The 22,628-nt window shown below is 42.4% G+C and overlaps 1 protein-coding gene and 2 gene segments (V, D, J or C); 1 reads left to right on the plus strand and 2 right to left on the minus strand.

The window, feature by feature from the left end:
* Positions 1-22,628, plus strand: part of LOC133492420 (polypyrimidine tract-binding protein 2-like) — a 103,299-nt gene that overhangs the window by 10,967 nt on the left and 69,704 nt on the right. Inside the window, exons 1-2 of one of the 3 annotated variants that reach the window (XM_061804563.1) lie at positions 12,358-12,416; positions 12,527-12,575. The exons of the other annotated variants lie outside the window; for them this stretch is intronic. The gene's annotated coding sequence lies outside the window, so the exon portion shown is untranslated. Of the gene's footprint in view, positions 1-12,357; positions 12,417-12,526; positions 12,576-22,628 lie in introns of those variants that run through there. 3 annotated transcript variants of the gene reach the window in all.
* On the minus strand, positions 551-1,778 carry LOC133492424 (Ig kappa chain V region 3547-like). The segment is given in 2 exon segments: positions 551-1,463; positions 1,718-1,778. Coding segments are annotated over 2 exon segments (351 nt in total).
* LOC133492651 (Ig kappa chain V region 3374-like) lies at positions 2,960-4,136 on the minus strand. The segment is given in 2 exon segments: positions 2,960-3,831; positions 4,086-4,136. Coding segments are annotated over 2 exon segments (351 nt in total).

Here is a 22,628-nt window from a genome sequence, read left to right on the forward strand (position 1 = left end):
ACTCTTGAAGTTGAAGTGATACAATGCTAATATAGTTTTCTCTCGATTCAATTTAATTAGTTTTAACTTGAAAATGTTCCTGTATTTTGAGCTGGTACTTTCAAAATTATAATAAACTTATTGTGGTATAAACCGTCGATATAATTAGGACTCAAAGTTAAATTGACCCTTCAATATATTAATATAATTAACCTTTAAATGTATAATTTTTGTGAATATATTTTGTTCTTGAGCAGAAAAGATAAAAAAAATGAGCATATTTCCAATGACGATATTCTTTGCTTAAATCAAAATATATATATATTAATAATAAAAATATATTAAATACAGGAAAAACCTATATTAAAATGAATAAAATGTTTTCTGAAAAAGTTTGCACCAAAACTACAGATATGTAGTTCAAAAATGCTAACTTTGTAGATATCAAGAAGAACCCCACCTATGATGACATTTTGACAAAGTTTTCTTTTATTAGATAAAAAATATATATTTTAACAAAAGATTTGTGAGAAAATAAAAATCTTGAAACTAAAATAAAGAAAAGCTTCCTCTCAAAAACTGTTCACCAAAAAGTAATTAAGTATAAAATGACAAATACATAAATTAGGTTAATATTTACATATATTGTGCAATAAACCAGTTTGCACTTATACAGTAAATAAAATGATACATGGAGAATTGCATATTTAGTTTCACACTTGAGTAAAAAAAAATCATGACCACAAACTTATAACACAATCCTAATACTGTACATTGCTTGATAAAATAATTGCAGTACATTGATTAACAATAGAAACATTTGAACAAAAATAAATACGTAAAAAATACAGAATGAATGTACTGTACAGAATGTAGCTTATTATATAATTTAAATCAAGACATGATGTAGGTTTGAAAAAGCTCTTCATCACTTCATAGATATATTTTCTCCCTGTGTAATATAATCACCACTTACTCATGAAAATGAAAATACTGAAAATATTAATAATAATAATCATATAAATGGAGCGTTGCCAGTCAGCTCGAGTGATTCATTAGCCCGACGACCATTTATGCTCATCCTTCAACGTGACCTCTGATTTCCGCTTGCTACCTTCTGCAGGCCACTTTCACTTCTCTCTAAGCCTGTGGAGGTTTTTGTACGCCTCCGAATCACCGTGTGTACCTTCCGCTGCCGTGCAACCCGAGGCAGTAGTACTCGGCCACGTCTTCTGCCTGGACACCATTGATGGTCAGGGTGTAGTCCGAGCCAGATTGCGCGCCGCTGAATCGAGATGGCGTGCCAGAGAAGCGACTGGATGCAGTGTAGATGAGCAGTTTGGGAGCCTGCCCGGGTTTCACTTGGTACCAACTGAGATCGCCACCAATATCTGAACTGCCCGTGGCGCCAATCTTCACCGTCCCGCCGAGAGAGACGGACTTGATTCTGTCCGCCTGCCTCAGAAATTCAGCGGCAGAAGATCCTGAAATAAGACCGTGATGAATGAAAGGAAACCTCCACCCTGACGTGACACCACATTGACTGACAAAGCCAATGCATTGATTTCAGACTCTTATTTTCGCAAGAATCTTTCAGAATAGTTGAATACTAAAATAAGATAAAAAAGCAAAACTTGCAGACTCCTTTCGCTCGCGCCTACGTCCTTACTTTGGAATTGACCGCCACGCCTGATGGCGCGTGAAACCCGATATGCGCGCAAGTTTCGGAGAGTCTCACCTGGAATGAGCAGGATGAGCACGAGGGCGGGCGACCACATCCTGGCTCGGGTTGCAAGTGGAGTTTGTCCGACGAGAGTTGTGCAGACTTATGAAGATGCGGCGGACCGGCGAAGCGCAGAAAATCATGCAAATAAGCGAGAACACCTGTCTTTTTGAAAGTGAAAGATCGCCGCTTCCTTTTATTCTGATTCTCCACATCTGTCTCAGGGCATAAGTATCTGTATTACTATATTGTATGCTTTTTTTCCCCTCAATGTACCGTCGAGATTTGAACCCAGAACCTTACAAATGTGAAGCATTAGGGGCAGGTAGTCGGTTGTGAAGTCAATCACCAGACCTAAACCCAACAAAGAATGCATTTTAAATGCGAAAGAGGACACAGAAGTGAGAAACCGGACCAAATAATGCACAATACACAGCAGGGGTACTGTATTTTTATTGTTAAATATTGTTTTGACAATTGGCTGAATATCTACACAATTTTCTTGCTTTTTTGTAATGGCAAAACCTTGCATACTTTTGACATTCTTGCTTTTTTTAATCTAATGATAGACCGTATGCCGATAAGCAGCAAATCAAACATGGAGGACTGGAATGAATTTGATTAGTGTCTTAAAATTGTTCAAACTGTTTAAGTTGAAAGTAATACAATACAAATATAGTTTGCGCTTGATTCAGTTGAATTAGTTTAACTTGGAAATGTTCCTGCATATTGAGTTGGTTCTTTCATAATTATAGTAAATTTATTGTGGTATAAACCGTCAATGTAATTTGGGCTCAAAGTTAAATAGACATTTCAATATATGAATATAATTAAACTATAAATGTATAATTTTGAGTAGTATAGTGTGTTTTTGATGAGCATATTGACAATGACATAATATACTTTGATTAAATCAAAACAATAACATACATATAGGTTATATTTTTATCCTATGTTATACTTAATGTTTTTTACTCATTAATCATGACAATGTATTAACTACAGGAAACAAATATTCAAATTGATCAAATATGTTGTGACAAAGTTTGCTTCAAAAATAGTTATGTCGTTTAAAAATGATAACTCTGCAGATATGTAAATATATTTTGCTCTTCATAAAAATATATGTAAGAAGAACCTCACCTAAAATGATATCTTGACAAAGTTCTCTTTCATTGGATAAAAAATATATTTTATACAACAGATATGTGAGAAAATACAAATATTGAAACTAAAAAAAAAATAAAAAGGATCCCCTCAAAAAGTGTTCGCCAAAAAGTAATTAAATATAAAATAATGACAAATCCATAGATTTGATTCATATTTACATATATTGTGGAATAAACCAGTTTGCACTCAATATTAAATTATAAAATAAATAAAATGACATGTAGAATTGTATACATAGTTTAACACTTGAGTCAAGAAAAATCAAATGGCAAAATAGAAATATCTAAATAAAAATAAATACATAAAAAATACAGAATTAATGGACTGTAAAGTTGTAGCTTTTGTGAATTTAACACATTCATTGTGACATAAATGTAGCTTATTATGTATTTTGAATTCATCCATGATGTAAGTTTAAAAAAGCTATTCATCACTTCATAGATACATGCATATTTTCTCCCTGTGAAAAAATACAAATACTGAAAATAATAATAATATAAATAGCGTTGGGAGTCGTCTTGAGTGATTCATTGGCTCGACGAGCAGTCGTGCTCATCCTTCAGCGTGTCGTCTACTTTCCGCTTGGCACCTTCTGCAGGCCACTTTCACTTCTCTCAAAGTTGAAGGAGGTTTTTGTACGCCTCCGAATCACCGTGTGTACCTTCCGCTGCCGTGATACCCGAGGCAGTAGTACTCGGCCACGTCTTCTGCCTGGACACCATTGATGGTCAGGGTGTAGTCCGAGCCAGATCGTGCGCCGCTGAATCGAGATGGCGTGCCAGAGTACCGACTGGATACTTGGTAGATGAGCAGTTTGGGAGCCTGCCCGGGTTTCACTTGGTACCAACTGAGATCGCCACCGATATTTGAACTCCCTGTGGCACCGATGGTCACCGTCCCGCCAAGAGAGACGGCCTTGAATCTGTCCGTCTGCCTCAGAAAATCATCGGCAGAAGATCCTGAAATGAGACGGTGATGAATGAAAGGAAACCTCCACCCTGACGTGACACCACATTGACTGACAAAGCCAATGCATTGATTTCAGACTCTTATTTTCGCAAGAATCTTTCAGAATAGTTGAATACTAAAATAAGATAAAAAAGCAAAACTTGCAGACTCCTTTCGCTCGCGCCTACGTCCTTACTTTGGAATTGACCGCCACGCCTGATGGCGCGTGAAACCCGATATGCGCGCAAGTTTCGGGGAGTCTCACCTGGAATGAGCAGGATGAGCACGAGGGCGGGCGACCACATCCTGGCTCGGGTTGCAAGTGGAGTTTGTCCGACGAGAGTTGTGCAGACTTATGAAGATGCGGCGGACCGGCGAAGCGCAGAAAATCATGCAAATAAGCGAGAACACCTGTCTTTTTGAAAGTGAAAGATCGCCGCTTCCTTTTATTCTGATTCTCCACATCTGTCTCAGGGCATAAGTATCTGTATTACTATATTGAATGTTTTTTTTCCCCCTCACTGTACAGTTGAGATTTGAACCCAGAACCTTACAACTGTGAAGCATTAGGGGCAGGTAGTCGGTTGTGAAGTCAATCACCAGACCTAAACCCAACAAAGAATGCATTTTACATGCGAGAGAGGATACAAAAGTGAGAAACCGCACCAAATAATCAACAATACACAGCAGGGGTACTGTATTTTTATTGTTGAATATTGTTTTGACAAACTACTAAATATTTAAACAGCTTGTTTGTACGGCAAAACCTTACATACTGTATGCTCTCTATTGACATTCCCGTTTTTTTTTTTGTTTTTTGTTTTTTTTTAAATCTAGCGATACACCGTATGCCGATGAGCAGCGAATTCACCCTTCGATTCTGCTCGACCGGAATCACAAGCCCTAATTACAACTTTGATTAGGATGCGAGCCAAAGAAAGAACCGTTGAGCACGGTGAGGATAACCCTCCGACCGGACCTTTTGTGTTGGGCGGGACGATTCCAGTGTTTTGCACGTGGGCTTTTTGTTTGCTTAATTGCACGACAGGGCCACGCGCAACGTGGGCGGCGAGGTCTTTGTTGTGATGACACCGCCGCGCACTCAAAGTCATTTGTTTTTTAACTTTTCCAGCACATTTGTTCGAATATAGTTCACTTTTATTTCACTTTTCAGTGCAATGCAGATGCAGGTCCGATTCACGTGAGTTCTTCATTCAAAGGTGTGGCGGTTTCGGGCCTGGGTATGACGAGAGGATCTGATCTCAAATATTAATTATTTTTAACAGAACATGGCAATCTTTTTTTTTTTTTTTTTAACGTATGGCCATGTTGGTTTGGATTTTTTTCCACCCTCCCTTAATAATGAATAAATAATAAAACTATAATTAAATCATTAGATAAAAATAAATTAATAATAATTTACTTGTGCTGACTTCGACTGATCTTTAAATTTGATAATGGGGAACAAAGTGTGACAAAATATCAGAACTCGGGAAGCAGTCAAACACTTATTCACACCATTGCATGCACCCGTGAATATCGTTGTAATATTGAGCATGAAATGAGATTTTCAATCCAAACGCGGCACACGTTTAGCGCGCCGCCGCTCGCACGCAGCCCGCTCGGCTTTTATCTTGTCGGAGCAGACGACGGCACAATCAAGGCACATTACCTTTTGAAAGTGTCCCGACAATCGCAATATTCGCTTCAATTTTACATGCTGCAAATATTTGGGGGACCCCCCCCCCCCCCCCACCCCCACCAACAAAGACGGACTCACCGCTGAGCGCGGCGTCCAAAGTGCTTCAGGACATGAGAGGAAACGGCAAAAGCACTTGCCCCTCATGCTCATCAAAGTGGATCTATTTAGTATTCTCTCCAGGAGCTCACCAGACCCAACCCCCTCCCCTCCAAACCCCCCCCCCCCTCCCAACTTTAAATTCACAATAACACAAAGAAACTCTTATTATCCCCTCCCCTATGCCTAATTCGATGAAAACTTTGAACTCCAAATGAAGCCCTGCATCATCTCACCCCGCGATGAGTAATTTCACAAATGCACAGACATGGCAGAACACCGTGGGATAATCATAGATGAGACATTAGATTTGTAAAAAAAAAACCTCAACTGTGTTTGTGAAAAGACAGCATGGATGCTAAAAGAAGGGAAATATGCGAAGTGAAGAAAATAAGTATTTGAACGCCCTGCTGTGTTGCAAGTTCTCCCACTTAGAAATTATGGAGGGGGTCAGCTGTGAGAGAGATCATCTAAAAAGAAAAATCCAGAAATCACAATTCATGATTCATTTGTGTGGTACAGCTGCAAATAAGTATTTGAACAGCTCTCTATCAGCTAGGATTCTAACCCTCAAAGAGCTGTTAGTCCGCCTTTAAAAGTCCACCTGCACTCCACGTTTTCTCCTTAATCAGATGCTCCTGTGGAAAGTCGTTCGCTGCATAAAGACACTTGTCCACCCCATACAATCAGTAAGACTCAGACTTGTAACATGGCCAAGACCAAAGATCTGTCCAAAGACACCAGAGACAAAATCGTACAACTCCACACGGCTGGTAAGAGCTACGGAGAAATTGCCAACCAGCTTGGTTGGAAAAAAGGTCCACTGTTGGAGCAATCATCAGAAAATGGAAGAAGCTAAATATGACGGTCAATCTCAATCGGAGTGGAGCCCCATGCAAGATATCACCTCGTGGGGTCTCAATAATCCTAAAAAATGTGAGGAATCAGCCCGGGATTACACGACAGGACTTGGTCAATGACCCGAAAAGAGCTGGGACCACAGTTTCCAAGGGTGAATGTCGGTAATGCACTAAGATGTCATGGTTTGAAATCATGCAATGCACGGAAGGTTCCCCTGCTGAAACCAGCACATGTTAAGGCCCGTCTTAAGTCTGCTAATGACCAGAGGAGTCATGAAAGAAAGTTTTGTGGTCAGATGAGACCAAAATTTGACTTTTTGGTCATAATTCCACTAACCGTGTTTGGAAGAAGACAAATGATGAATTCCATCCCAAGAACACCGTCCCTACTGTGAAGCATGGGGGTGGTAGCATCATGCGTTGGGGGTGATTTCCTGCACATGGGACAGGACGACTGCACTGTATTAAGGAGAGGATGACCGTGGCCATGTGTTGTGAGTTTTGGGGGAACAACCTCTTTCCCTCAGTCAGAAAATTGAAGATGGGTCGTGGCTGGATCTTTCAACATGACAATGACCCGAAGCACACAGCCAGGAAAACCAAGGAGTGGCTCCGTAAGAAGCATATCAAGGTTCTGGCGTGGCCTAGCCAGTCTGCAGACCCAAACCCAAGAGAAAATCTTTGGAGGGAGCTGAAACTCCGTGTTTCTCAGCGGCAGCCAGGTAAACCTGTCTGATCTAGAGAAGATCTGTGTAGAGGAGTGGGCCAAAATCCCTCCTGCAGTGTGTCCAAACCTGGTGAACAACTACAGGAAACGTTTGACCTCTGTTAGTAAGCTTCAGTGATGCTCTGCAGCACCGTTTGCGTTCTGTTCCTAAATGTTTTCATTTCATGCATTGATGCTAGTTTTGTTAGCCTGTCTATGGAGTTTTGCATGCTATCATGAAGCTAGCAGACTTACATACACAAGCTCTTTGTTTTGTATTTGTTGAAACTTTAACTGGGAACGGTAGTAAACGGCTGGAAGCAATGGTTCACATGTGCTACTTGTTGTCAAGTCCGAATTTTGCATTTGTGACACCAATTTTTGCTTGTAAATGAAGACAACAAAAACTGTTGAGCAACATTTTGTAACTTGGAAAACTTCGACGGAAATGAGCAATTTAAGCCTTCAAAAAACTGCTAATTTAGCACACAACAGCAATGCGTACATCCATAGCATGCTTCCTCTTTTTCATACAATTACCGTAATTTCCGGCCTACAAGCCGCGACGTTTTTCACACGCTTTCAACCCTGCGGTTCATGCGGTGATGCGGCGCTAGCGTCAGCGCGGCGCTTTAGCTAACAGCTGACATGTTGTGGCACTACACCAGTGGACATTTGCTGTTTCATCTTTGACATCGCGTCTCTCAAAAATCTTAATTCAGCGTTCAGCCCGTGGAGGTTAAGTGAACTCATGGCATACGTAGCATTTCATGTCCATTCCCTCGGGTTTTAATAACCTCTTGTCTTGGCCGTGCCGCCACCGCGCGGATTCGGAATCGGCGTGAACGTAACGAAAGAGCACAAGTTCATTCGAATGCGCCGACATCCGCTTCTTTCGCCGCGCAGGATGCCGCGAATCGAATGGATTTGTTGTCCTCGGCCAACTTCCAGCGGGGGTCAGTCAGGGTGGGCCGACGCAGGGTCACGCTCACACGCGGCCGGCTCGGGCTTTCATTAATATTATTTTTCCTGCCGAGCCGTGTCGCCGGCTTATTGCTCTCTTGCACGCTTCACATTTCGATGAGGCTTACCTTTATGCTGTATGATATATATATATATATATATATATTTTTTTTTTTTTTTTTTTGACAAGGAATTATTCATTTCGAATGAAGTTCTTTGATATGCACATGAAAGGCCGGGTGGGAAAATGAAGCTGTGCTCTTCGATGGCAATCACAAGGCTTGCTTTGTTATACACCTGCAATGTTTGGATTGTAGTCGGGATGTAGTTGCAGTTAAGACTACTACTACTACTACAACTACTACTTCGAATTCAACAGATATTAATTTAACGCTATTTGAGCGAGGTCGAATCCCCTATCGGCTGTCCAATTTGGATTTGGGATTTATGAGTGTGCATTTAAGGGATTAACTCCAAGTGTGATTTGCATATTTCTTTGAATTATTTTCTTCTTTTTGTGGCGCTGATCAACTCTTCATAGCTCAATTGTGTTCCACATCAATATTCCACATTGAAATGACTTAATATGACATACATCTGTTTTTTTTTTTTTTAAACAACCACGTACTGTATGTTGCTTAGCTTTAATAATGTCTGAATGCTAACAGTACAAAATGCCATGGGCAGGCTAACGAATAGCATCGTGTCGTTAAGCAACAAATGTTTGAACGCCAACATAGCGAAAGACAAAATAATAATACTCCCCGGCATATATTTTTATACTTTATCCAAATTAGGCTGCACGGTGGGATCAGCTGGTAAAGCGTTGGCGTTGGTTCTGAGGACCCGGGTTCGATACCGGCCCCGCCTGTGTGGAGTTTGCATGTTCTCCCCCTGCCTGCGTTGGTTGGTTTCTCCGGGCACTCCGGTGTCCTCCCACATCCCAAAAACATGCAACATTCATTGGACACCTTAAATTGCCCGTAGGTGTAATTGCGAGTGCGGCTGTTTGTCTCTATGTGCCCTGCGATTGGCTGGCAACCAGTTCGAACTGTACTCCACTTCTTGCCCGTTCACAGCTGGGATAGGCTCCAGGACTCCGGCGACCCTCGTGAGGATAGGCGACAAAGAAAATGGATGGATGGAAGTCAGCAGTGTATGTTTTCTTTTTTTGTAAAAGTACTATATTACATAATACTAATGTCCTTATTAAAAACACAAAATCCCTGTGTGTGGGGGGGGTGTAAAATAAATGTTTTAAATGTGTATGCATAGTCCTTATCCCACACACATATTTTCATCCATCACGGGCGGGTCTGGAACGTATCCCTGCAATAAACGGGTTCATAAACGCAACATATAGACCCCCTCCAAGCTATTTGTGGAGTCGACTCTTCCTCCTTGGCACTGTAAAGCTCAAGCAAGTCAGCGATGGCCCGAGCCCAAATGCCTTTTGACACACTGCCAACATGTTTGACCCCCTCCCGATTCAGGCCAAAAATCCAAGCCAATTAAATTTATGTGCGGCCACGGGGGAAAGCAAAGGAAATCCCGCCGCTAGAGGTCGCTGTGGTGCCGCGCAGCCGCCGTAATTGGCCGGCGAGCGCGAGAGGCGTGGGCGGTCTGCGTCTTGACATCGTATAGAAAACACAAGTTAATGAAAGTGGAGCGAGTGCGAGCGAAAGATTATGTGAACATTGGATTTAATTGGACTTCTTTAAATAGCACTGGAACATACGCAGATGTGCGCCGGGCATATGTCTGAGTCTGCGTGGCGTCTGTGAAGGTCTGATGTGGATCAGTGATCGCCTGTTCGACATCCTTTGTTTGTCGCCCCGCATATTACTGTGTAACTAATGTGCAATTGTGTACACTGTAGAAAAAGACAAAGTTTTAGTCTTTGTATTGTTTATCTCAAACACTGAGCCAACTGTTTTTAAATCCACGTTTTTTTTAATCATTAAGGCTAATGATATCGACCTATTAAACAATTTTTAAGATCTTGCAAATAATTACAGAGATCAGGACATTCATTCACGCAATTTGATTCGATAATAGGAATAAATGTGATCATTCTGAATAATAATTACAGGTATAATAGGTCAAGATTAGCCCACCCTAACCCACACCCAAACATCAATATTTTTTTCAAATATGAGCGGCGATCAACTAGTCACTTAAAAAAAAAAAACACACACAAAAAAAATAGCATGGTAAAATTAAAAATACATCTCAAAGGTTTGGAGAGATCAGAGTCACTATATTTGTTTTTCCCAATGCATGAAAATACTTAAAGAATTGCTTTTTTTTTATGTTTTCTGTGTCGAATGCAATATTTATTTGAGTTCTTCCGCAGCAAATATGTTCCAAATGTTTAATCATTCATTTAAAATAACTACTAAGCTGTTGTACTGGAATCTACTACACGGTCTTTAAGGTTTAAAATCATTTTTTCGCCTCACACTATATTGCGTATTGCAGCATGGCTGCTCCTCCTGCTTATTTTAGAAGGTAGACTTGACACACAAATATACAATAAGTGCAACCTTGAGCTTTTCTTTTTTTTCACCCCCCGTTCTGCGTTATTTCTTCATTTCTCCGCACATCACTTACGAAGAAGGTCAGCGCGGATTTGCTACGTTTGAAAGGGGACGGACTCTTTTCATGGCCGCCTCTGCGTTTGTGCGCGCGTGCGCGCTCGCGGCCGCAAGTACATTGTGTCGGGTTTCTGCCATTTAGGAAGCAACGACTGGTGGCTTAAGGTCGATCAATTCTGTCTCTTCCTTTTTCCTCTAATCAGCCAAAAGGCGACGCTTTAATTGAAGCAGCGAAGAGGCTCTTGCAGCTCGTGGACATTTCGTGTTTGCGCTCATCGCAGCCGCTCTCCATTTTGCCTTTGAACGTGAACATGTCACGCTTTTAGTCTGTCCCCGTTTGTGTTGATTTGCAGGTGGTTATATACTCCCACTAAGTAGACGTAATTTACAATATCTGCGATGTACTGGACGTTTTTGATCAATCATGTTCAATTTGTTCTTTTTTTTTATTATCATCATGACGTCCTCCATTAAGTGAGGTCAGTAAGAGTGAATAAATGGCTTGTCAGTGACCTCCCATGTCAAATTTATAGCAGTCCTTGAATGTTTCCTATGCTGTATTCTCTTGGAAATTGTTTTTTTTCCCCGGCTCGGGTGACATTTTGCTATCTTAAAAGCGGCACTTTCCGAAGCAAGCCAGAGAGTTTTGATGTATGAGCTTCATAGAAGAAACGAAAACAGGGGCGTCAAACTCGTTGTTACTACGGTTTCTGTCAGAGGGCCATTATGACCGTGAAACCATCAAAAGCTTGAATCGACCCATCATATTTACCCGTGAAATTTAGGAACTTGTTTTGGAATCAGAAAACAAGGGTAATGTTTTTTTTTTTTTTTTTTTTTCCAACTATTGTTGACGTTTCGCGACGCAAAAACGCTTGCAATCTCTTATCATTTATGGTATGGCAGTTGGAGAATTTCATACAGATTTGAACAAAAAATTATGGAAGTTGATACGTGTAATTTGCCTCGGCGGGGTGCATAAAATCGCGTGGCGGGCCGGATCTGGCCCCCGGGCCTTGGGTTTGACAGTCATGAAATATGCATTCATCTGAGGTGACATGCTGTGGCGACCCCTAATGGGAAAAGCTGGTAGGAAAAGAAGATCATTCAAAGATTCTGAAAAGAAAAAAGAAAAACAATCCCAAATACAGTGAATACTCAGTTCTCGAACATCTCCGTTCTCGAACAAATCGGTTTTCGAATGAAAATTTCGAGATTTTTTTGCATCTGCTTTCAAACAAAAATCGGTACTCGAACGCCTGCGACAAAACCCGGAAATAACAACGCCCACACACACACGCACACACCAAAATAATGTAACGTATTCATTACTAAATAACGCAGGACGATACTTTATACCCCTGCATAGTCTCGGTTTGCCATTTGCAAACTTGCAGATTGTGTTGGGGGAAGCCCTTAAATATATATATTTTTTGTGCTCAGGCCATCAAATGGCAGCTTGAGGCTGAAACGAGTTGAAAAAAGGTTCATTTAGACAAAAGTAGCCCTTTGCCGCCACCTTGAGTCATCCATCTGCAACTACAGTACACTGTCATTTGCGGAATATCACGTGAGCAAACCCGGAAATGAGGTTTGCTGACTTCGCGTTGTCGAACGTGAAACGGAATTCCTGCTCAACACCAGCTGGACGCTACCAACTCAACTCGGCGAGGTTCTCCTCTTCAACCTCTTTTTCTACTTTCTCCATCGAGAGAAACATTTACGATCACAAAGTACTTTTAATTTAACATAGTAACTCATGGTGTTTGTACTCTTTTTAAGCGACAGTCTTCCCTGCACTTGGGCCACCAGATTCATGTGAAATTTTCAAGTGAGTTCATTATTCCAGTTTTGTAATCTTTTTTTTTTTTTTTTTTTTTTTTAACTGTCCTAGTTAGTGTTTTTCTACTTGTATCACATTTAAGAATGTTCACCTGTTACTTAAATAAACACCTGTAGAGTGAAAGGGAGCCCTTCGCGTTTTCCCGATACGATAGAAGATCCCATCAGATTTATAAATGTTGTTGTGACTTTTGACTCGTCTCATCAGCGGTTGTCAGTGTGAGTGCCTCGGATGATTTGTGTCCCTCCGTCTTTTTATTTTTTATTTTTATTTTTTGCTGGCTGCCCTTCTTGACAGAACCCGCCCATTTTTTTTTTACCTTTATTGGGATCAGCAGTGACAAGGAGTTGTGGGGGCACCGGCCGGGAATTGAACACGCCGTCTACATGAGAGGGGAACAACCGATCGGAACACAACCAGTGCCTCGGGTTTAGAATCCATCCATCCATTTTCTTAGCCGGTTATCCTCACAACGGTCACGGGAGTACTGCAGGCTATCCCAGCTGTCAACAAGAAGGAGGCGGGACACACCCTGAACCGGTCGCCGGCCAATCGCGGGGCACATCGAGACAAACAGCCGCACTCACGATCACAACTCGGGGCAATATAGAATCAAAAATTAAAATCAAGTGATTTTTACCCACTAGAAATAATTTGATCATGTACATTGGCTGCACATGATTAAATTGCGTGGCGTGTTTAATTAAATAAATTGTGGTGAGCTGACGCAATTGTCCCCTCCTAAAAATCTATCATTAAATAAATTCTAGTAACCCCTCCCCCAAAAGATATATATTTTTTGTTTTTCATGAAGGAAAATAACACAGCATTGTTGAAAACCATAATGAATTTATTAAAGAAAGTTTTTATGAAGTTTAATTAGCTGTAGTATGCATGTGTTGCGTGTGTGCCTTTAAGGCGTGTGGCCTCGTGAGCGCCAGCTGGAGTCGGGTCATTTCCTGTTTGTCTTGCTCAGGAAACTGAGGTTCTTCTGCAATATTATTTATTGTACGTGGCATCCGGTTGCCAAACAAATGTGCGTTCGTCGGAGATGACACGCTGTGGCGACCCCTAACGGGACAAGCCGAAAGGAAAAGAGGAAGAAGAAGAAGGTATAGCTGTGCTCGAGACTGCACTGCTTGAACAAACATTTTCTGCCTGATTAAAAAAAAAAAAAACAACAACAAATCTGTCATAACATCAACTCTCGATCAGATAACGGTTGCTTGTTTACTGCTGTCAATTTGTCTTTACCGGTAGTGGATTAAAAATGAACCATAAGTCACAAATGACAACTCGAGGGGGAATTTCTCCACAAAGCAACACTATCATTCCTGACTAACGTTAATTGAAATGATTTAAATTACCTTGGGTGTTTTTATCTCCCCCCCCCCCCATCAGTACTGACACTATGAAAGAATTGTTTTGCTGTTTCATGGTTTAACCCCCCCCCAGCCCCACCCCCCCTTCTATATCTTACTTATCGCTGATGATGGAAAAGGACTGATAGTCTTCTCTTAATCCTCCTTCAGGCTTCAAGCCTTCCTGAGTAGCAGGAGAAAAGGATTTAATGTCGGCTGAATCTATTTCCTTGAGGGGTTCTTACACTCTGAGGGGTATTTTGTTGGTGTCAAGTGCCTAACATCCAGTTAATGGAAGGGGGGGGGGGGGGAACACACCCAGTGGCTTTCCCCAAGACCACGTATGTGTTAATAATTTCTTCATATATGGATGATGGTGCCGATGATCCCAGTGCACCACTGACTCTTATCTTATAAAAATATGGTGATTGTGGCAGGTAATGATGTCATTCCAGTTACCCGCATCCCGAAAATGCGGCCTTAGAGAGCCTCGTTGTGAGCCACCGAGTGTGCGCGCGTCACACAGGAAAAGGCGGAATAGTGATTAGGTGGAAATCGTTATTTTATAAAGTTTGAGTTCACAGCGGGCGGCACGGTGGATCAGCTGGTAAAGCGTTGGCCTCACAGTTCTGAGGACCCGGGTTCAATCCTGGCCCCGCTTGTGTGGAGTTTGCATGTTCTCCGCGTGCCTGCGTGGGTTTTCTCCGGGTGGTTACTCCGGTTTCCTCCCACACCCCAAAAACATGCAACATTGATTGGACACTCTAAATTGCTCCTAAGTGTGATTGTGATTGCGACTGTTTGTCTGTCTCCATGTGTGCCCTGCGATTGGCTGGCAACCGGTTCAGGGTGTACCACGCCTCCTGTCCATTGACACCTGGGATAGGCTCCAGCATTCCCAGTGACCCTCGTGAGGATCATCGGCAAAGAAAATGGATGGATGTGTTGACAGCCAGCATGCGTACAAGGGCTTGAACCGGGCGTGGTTGCTTTAGAGCGCCTCGTTGTCACAGCACAGAAGAGCCCAGTGGGAAATATTCCACGCGTGGGACACGGCACGCGATTTAAGGATCAAATAATAAACGAAGCATCGTCTTTATATTTCCAACATGCGCCGAAACTAAAGGCAGAATGTAAGAAAGAAAAACAACTTAATGGCTAAATCTGAAGGTTCAAGCAGTGACTCCGTCCCTCGGGTTTTAGGATCTGGATGCTTGTCTAAGAGAAGAAAGAAAGGAAGAAAATTGGAAATTGTGCTTTGGGAGAGATCGCGTGTCGACCCAAGTGCTGTCAATCTAAAAAAAAGTATATGTGGGAACACACGCAGCCTGTCAATCTTAAACCTTTTAAGATTCAGTAAGATAACGTTATCAACCATTTAGTTGCACTTGAACAGCAACCTCCCCCAAACCTCCGCCCTCAACTGCCCCTGCTCCTCGAGTCTTACCGAGGTGTTAATTCCGCCGATGTTACCGCCTGAGCCTGCAAAAGTACACGTCTGCACTTTCTACCTTCCACTCCCATTACGTCCCATTAAGGCCGCAAAGTCCACAGGTTCTCCCGCGGGTTGTTGATCAACTTCAGCGGCCGCCGTTCGCGGAGAAAACCGCCGAATGGGCTCCAGCGCTGCAGCTTTCATTAGAAAACCCCGCGGACAAATAGCGAGGAAGCGGCAAAGGGCATCGAGTCGAACATTCTGATAATCAAGCTTGACGGTTCTGTTCGCCGTCCTTCAAGTTGCTTTATCAGGGAGGCTGCGTTTCTGGTTCTTGACCAGTTCAGCTTGTTTTGACCAAGACATTTTAAAGCCCCCCCCCCCCCCACCACCACCACGACCCCCAGAAAGGTAGCGAGAACATGGAATAACAGAACAAGGAACATCTTTCTTTTTCAAGGTAATTCAAATTCCAAAAGATTTTTAAATTGGACTGAACCAATTCGACGGAGGTATTGATTACAAGCAGATAAAGCTTTGTGAGACGCTTTGATATTTGATACAAGAAATGTTCTCGATCTGGACAATTTTTTTCGGTTTTCTGGATCGTCACGTGAAACGTCCTGTCATTGTCTGTTCACAAGCCCTACGTTCAAGATGAATTAAGATCCAGGTCCTCGCAACCCTGCACTGGAGATCCGGTATCGGAAATGGATTGATTGACGGAACTGACTTGAACGAAATGGGCCGAAGCGAGCCAATGCCAAGCAGGCGACTTAATCAGATCGAAATCCTTTGGAATAATTGTCACTGTGCCTTTTTTTATTTTTATTGTTCACTCTTTCTTCGACCCATACAGTCGTCAAAGTTGACCCACTGGTTGATACACGAATTCACCAATAGGTCAACGAGCGCCGTTTACGTTGTGTTTTCCAGGAAATTGCCGCATCAGACGCGTAATCGTGGCGCCGACATTTATCCGCTCGTGCCTTTCAGACAGAATTCAGCAAGCAGGACAATTGTCGCGTCCGTCACGGAAGTTGGGGGTTGGAGACCATCTCTGCCTCTTCTTCTTGCTTATTAAATATGCTGCATATCTTCCAGTAGACCACATGTTGTGGTATTATGTAGTACTATACCGAAGGCGTGGAACTTTCATTCAGAATCCCCGAAAAGTGTATAAAAAAAAAAAAAAACTAGCGATGGGTATTGTTACGAATTTAGCAATTCACCTCTCATTACTGATACTGCTTATTACTGATTTACTGATTCTTGTATAATTTATTATCATATAATATGAAGGCTTCCATCCAAAACTTGAACACGGACAAGAGGAGGTTGAAAATCGCGCACATCAATTCATCAGGGCACATTATATTTTGCCGTTTCCCCGTCACTGCAGGGCTTAACCCTCCCCGTTGTCTCAATATCAAACGGAGAAAAGATAAAATAATAGAGCAACACGGGAGAAGGGGGGAGGGGAGTGGCATATCCCTGAAAAGCATCCTCGGGGGAAATACCACCCCCCCCAACCCCTGTAAAACCCACAAGAAGATTATTAAAAATCCACCCCCTATTCATATTGACCCCCCTCGCCCCCCCCACCCCCTCCACTCGATACATTTACTTCCCATACATAATAGCGCTCGTATACCTTACAAAGCTGAGCCGCGCGACAAATACAAATGGTTTGGTATTCGCTACGCATTTCACAGAAACAACGCGGCGCTGCGGTAAGAAATATTCGAGCTGCGCTGTCTCTTTAATCACAATAGGTCCATTTCAGGCGCTGTAATAAAGTGATGTAACGGTTGTTTAGGACAGCTGTAGTATTTCTGTATTACCACAAGCTGTACAACAAGTAAAATAATGACATATTTTGATTAATTGCATATTAAACCAGTTCAGCACATTATTGGGAACAAACTACCGTAATTACCGGCCTCCAGACCGCACCTGGTTACAAGCCTCACCGAGTACATTTGTAAAGGAAATACCGTTTGGTACACACATACGCACCTGTGTAAAAGCCGCAAGCGCCTACATTGAAACACGAGATATTTACAGAAAAAGACAGTAGCGCCGCGCTAGTGCTAACGCTAACAAGGCCAGTTAAAATAAAACCTACCGGTAAATATCACTGAGACATACCAGTAACACAGCAGCAACACGTTAGCACAGCGCTAACAGCGCCGGTAAAAGTCACTTCCTCGGCACGTACATACCGCCGGTCTCGCTCTTACCATTTCCGCTCGAGTGTCCCCTTGCGGCCGCGAGGAAAAAAAATGCACAAATTGGCCGCATCGCCGCATAAACCGCAGGGTTGAAAGCATGTGGAAAAAAGTCGCGGCTTGTAGTCTGGAAATTACGGTGATGTTTCCTTTCACGTCCCTATTTGTAATTATCTGTGATTTGGAATAAAATGAGAAATGTTTTTCGTGTACTTGTGTACCAGGAAGTGTAACGTGACGTTTATCTCAACACATTTCTGTTGTGTAGCATCAAGCTAGCTTATTTCAAGATAGAGAGAGAAGCAGTATGATTTTCGCGTCAGGGGTAACTTCAGCACGCCTCAAGTGTCGCATAAAGAGGCCTCGATAACAATTAGAAACATTGTTTGTATGCCAATTAAGGAGCCTCGGGGCTCACAGCACATGTGTAGGTTGCTACGGCATATGGGAGTCGAAGAGGAAAGAAATCAATTGGCGGCGTAATTTAGATTTATTCAGGAAATACCGAGTGGTAAAATTTACATTTCGGATCATCCAAGTAGCTTCAAGCTGGGGTTCAGGCTTAAAGTGTTCCGAAGCACAATTGGAATAACAAAAATGTATTCATGTAAGTGTGTATCTACACGGCATGTAACATATACGTATAGGTTGATGCTTTTTTTTTTTTTTTTTCCCCATGACCAAGGGCTTATGCCTTTAAGGGGCGTGGCTTATTCAGTGATACAGATAGGTGGAATCGGTTTGGCCAGTCGCAAGCGTTCTCATTTTGCATTTGTTTGTTTGGCAGTTTTTCCCGTTCAGGAAACAGATTGGAGTGCCTGGGAGACAACAGATCCTTGGCTCAGAAAAGGCTGGGAAGCACTGCAGTATGGCACAGTACTACTACTACATCTACTAGTAATATTACTGTAATAATAATCATAATAATAATAATAATTCCAGTAAACAGGCCGGCTGCTTGGATTGTCTGCGGTGATTTGGAGCTAAACAAGTTCTCAAGCGTACTGCAAGTGCATGTTCCAGAGTGCTTTACAGTCATTAGCTGTGGCACCCCTCCTCCCACTCCCCCCAGTTTGAACCTCTCCACGATTTAGATTGGCGGAAAAGCCTCCAAGTCACAACGTAGCGGGAGGCTTATTTTATTCTCCAGACTGATTTCATCTGAAAAATGTGTTTTTAGGGGAGTGTTGGGTACTTCCTCTGAATGATTTCCATTTATTTGATACGTTCTGATGATTGTGGCGCTGCTGTCGAACACAAGGAACTGAAACATGTGGTTGTGTTGCAAATATATGTTCATATAATGTCGGAAAACTATTGGCACAGAATGTTTAAGAAAAAAACCCCAAAACACATCTATTATGGCATCCTCCTGGCAGTATCGTATTACCTTCATGATCTTCTCTCTAAAAGCCCTGGATTTTACATCCCAGTCGGTCTCGACACACGCACACACACCCAAAGAATGTTAAAAATAGGGATAATCATGACTACTTTCAGACTACATTTTTGGAAAATGCCCATGTTGGAAAGTAATAGCAGCACCACCCACATACAATCTCCTTTGCACACCTGGCAAATTGTTTTCTAAAGTACCTGTGACGGCGAAATTGTCCATTTCATACACAAATTGTCAGATACGATCGTCAGTTGTGTCAAATATCTGCGTTTTAAGCCTCAGACGCAGATGTGGTAGCAGCAGTGGTGGGAAGTGACAAAGTACAAATTACTCTGTGCTAAAGTAGATTTTGTAGGTATCTGTACTTACTTTTCTGTACATCTTCAGTGCTTTATGTACTGTATTTTCCGCACTATAAGGCGCACCTCCAAGAAATGGCCTATTTTAAAAATGTTTCCATATATAAGGCGCACCGGATTATAAGGCGGACAGAACAGACGCGACAGTAGAGGCTGGGGTTAAGTTATGCATCCATTCGATGGCGCTGCACTAAAGCCCCCATGTTGATCCATATATAAGGCGCACCTCATTATAAGGCGCACCGTCAGCTTTTGAGAAAATCAAAGGCTTTTGGGTGTGCCTTATAGTGCGGAAAATACCGTACATTATTTTGCCAAATACGCTCACCTTGATCGCGTTTATTTCAACCCATACTGGTCTTGCCGCTTCATTAATCATCATTTCGATTTTTGCTATGTCCACTTGTCGCGACAGAATTAGGAAAAAAAAAAAATGCAAGATGGAGCAGGGGGAGGGGGGGGGGTCAATCGTGTTTAGCAATATGAAACTTCAAACAGGGTTAAATTGACCCCCCGCCCCAAAAAAAAAAAAATAATTGGAGGGTTAAAGAAGAAGGCTAGAAGATCCTGGAGAATACGGCGGCGTGCGAATCAATTTTATAAGCGATGAGGTTCCCCCGGCTTTTGATGAAACAACGGGCACGTTTAGTTTGCCCGCTTTAACTGGCCCACCGAGGCTCCTGCGTCGCTCCCGCACTGTTGATCAGCCGTCGGTCGCCCGGCGCATCGGCGAACGGCCGCCATAGCAACAGAGCTATTTGAAATCAATGGGGTCATAACTGTGGCGTAAATAGACAGAAAATTGGGCTCCTAGCTTGAGGCCAGAGGATACCGCGGCTTGCATCAATAACTGCCACCCTTGAGTGGACCCACCAAGCTTGAGCTCCAAATTGAATTCCGTGGAACGATAGATGGGAAAATGAAAACATTGATAAACCTCAATGAGCTGAATGAAAGCTTCGATGCCCCCCCCCTCCCCCTCCCCCGACAATCAATGGCGTACACGGAGAATATGATGATGCCAAGACATTGAAGTCTGTGTACTGTACGCTGTGTTCTATTTCGTAATGTAAGAGATGACAAACTGGCAGCCAGGAGATGACAGATCATTGCAGTCGTGAGTGGCAGCGAGTAATTCTCTGTTCCCGGAGAGGAATTGGACCGCCTGGACTCTCCAAACACAGGAATGCAGAAATAGAACATAATTGGTAAAAGCCTACTTTCAGTTCAAGGAACATTTATATATACCGGTGCTCAAAGAGAGTATGTTCAAGTATGCTCAAGTATTTGGAACTGTGGAGCTTTACTTCTAAAGCAGCCGTATTAATAATAATAATGAAAAAAAAAAAAACTGGAAAAACTATCATCTGGAATTTGGAGAACTCAAAGATCGCTTCAGCCGTGACAGTCGAGGCACCCAGTGATAAATACGGTTTTTAAAATATCCCGACTAGTCCCATTATAACTATGAACATTTGTCACTGAAATAGCACAAAAGAAGACTGCACGAAGGTCTTTGGGAGAGAGAAAAAATATGTTAAGCATGTTTTTCAAAACATTTAATCATCTCTGTGCCGTTATAATACACTTTCTTGAATGATTTTATGCTAACCTGTAATTTGCTGCTATGATAATTATTTGTTCAAATGTAAATAACTGCAGAAAAGCCCACGCTACAGATTATCTAACCTTGTTTTACAATAAAATATGAATTCCCATTAAAAATAAATTTTCCCATGACAAAGACACAGTCATATTTGTTTTCCCCCAGAAGTTATGGAATTTACTTATTTAGCATTCCTCTGATTTTTTTCCATCGGATACTCAGTTACCATTATGTAGTAGTAATCATCATTAAAAGATTCTAAAAAATAAAAAATTCCCAAATACAGTGAATACTCGGTTTTCAAACGAAAATTTTGAGATTTTTTTTTTGCTTCCGTTTTCGAACGAAAATCGGGACTCGAACGCCTGCGACAAAACCCGGGAATAACATAACGCCCGCGGCCCGACCAGCTGACCCACGACGTGCTTTGTAATTGTGAGTTCGAACGCACCACGAAAAAAACCCGTGAATACCATAATGCGCGCGGCCCGACCAGCAGATCCACGACGCGCGTTGTTATTGTGTACGACACGGCCTCTGTACGCAGACGTGGGAAATACCGATTCGCTTTTCGAGCAAATCGCTTCTCGAACCGCCTTCTGGAACGGATTGCGTTCGAGAACCGAGGTTGTACTGTGAAAATCACATCAAAGCACTTGTTATTGCCACTTTATACCATCATGTGACACAATCAACAAAGGGAATTCATTCTGACAAAAATTGCTACCCAGATCTAAAATATTCCGTGACAATTTACATATTACTCTACATAGTCATTCCATAGGCTATTCCGGTGCAGGAAATGGCCCAAATATGTTTGATGGAAAAGGGATTGTCCGTGAGCAAACACGCTTTGATATTATTCTGGCGACATTTGACCTATAATTAGAGACAAAAACAGAGGCCGTGTTTACTCGCGTCCTTCAGTGCGCTCCATCTCATTTTCTGGCAAAACACTCATGTGCTTTTCCATCACTCACAAGAACTTCAGTCGGCCCCTTCCGCACAAAAAATGAAATTACGATCATACCACACTGGTATGCTGATCGATTGTGGTGGTGGGGGGATCAACAACATGTCTCTTGGCGCCAGGACAAAAATATACAAGACAATGTTGGCAGAGTGGAGGACAGGGAACAAAAGAAACAGCGTAAACGAGTGACAGAGAAAGAACCAGTAAGCGCTCGACGGTAATAAAGCAGGGTGACTGTGCAGGCTATAGTAGCAGAGAATAACACGGAAATATTATAAGGGCATCACTCACTATCGGCCCGGATATCTCCTGCCTCCGTAACACACACACACTCGGAGCCCCGTGGCCCTTTTGCTACATGACGGCGCTCTCTGTAATCACGTTGACTGACAACCTTATTGCCAAGCAATGTACCCATCGCTCTACATGTCAAAAGGTGACCCGTCTGACTTGACTTGATATGTTTTTAATGGATGTAGTTCGCGACAACGGCGACCGCATTCATTCAGCGCTCGGAGTTGTTTTAGTTTTCCTTTCATTCCCCCCGAGCAGACTTTACAGTACGCACAAAAAGGAGTTTCGTGCTCGCGGCGTACAGTAGACAGATTCTGAAAACCCAAAATGTCTCGCTGTAGCGTATGGGCCGCTTCCATTTTCGCCCCTGCACGTTCAAAGAC

The sequence above is a fragment of the Syngnathoides biaculeatus genome, chromosome 19 (genome assembly GCF_019802595.1).
Source record: "Syngnathoides biaculeatus isolate LvHL_M chromosome 19, ASM1980259v1, whole genome shotgun sequence".
NCBI classification, from domain to species: Eukaryota; Metazoa; Chordata; class Actinopteri; order Syngnathiformes; family Syngnathidae; genus Syngnathoides; species Syngnathoides biaculeatus.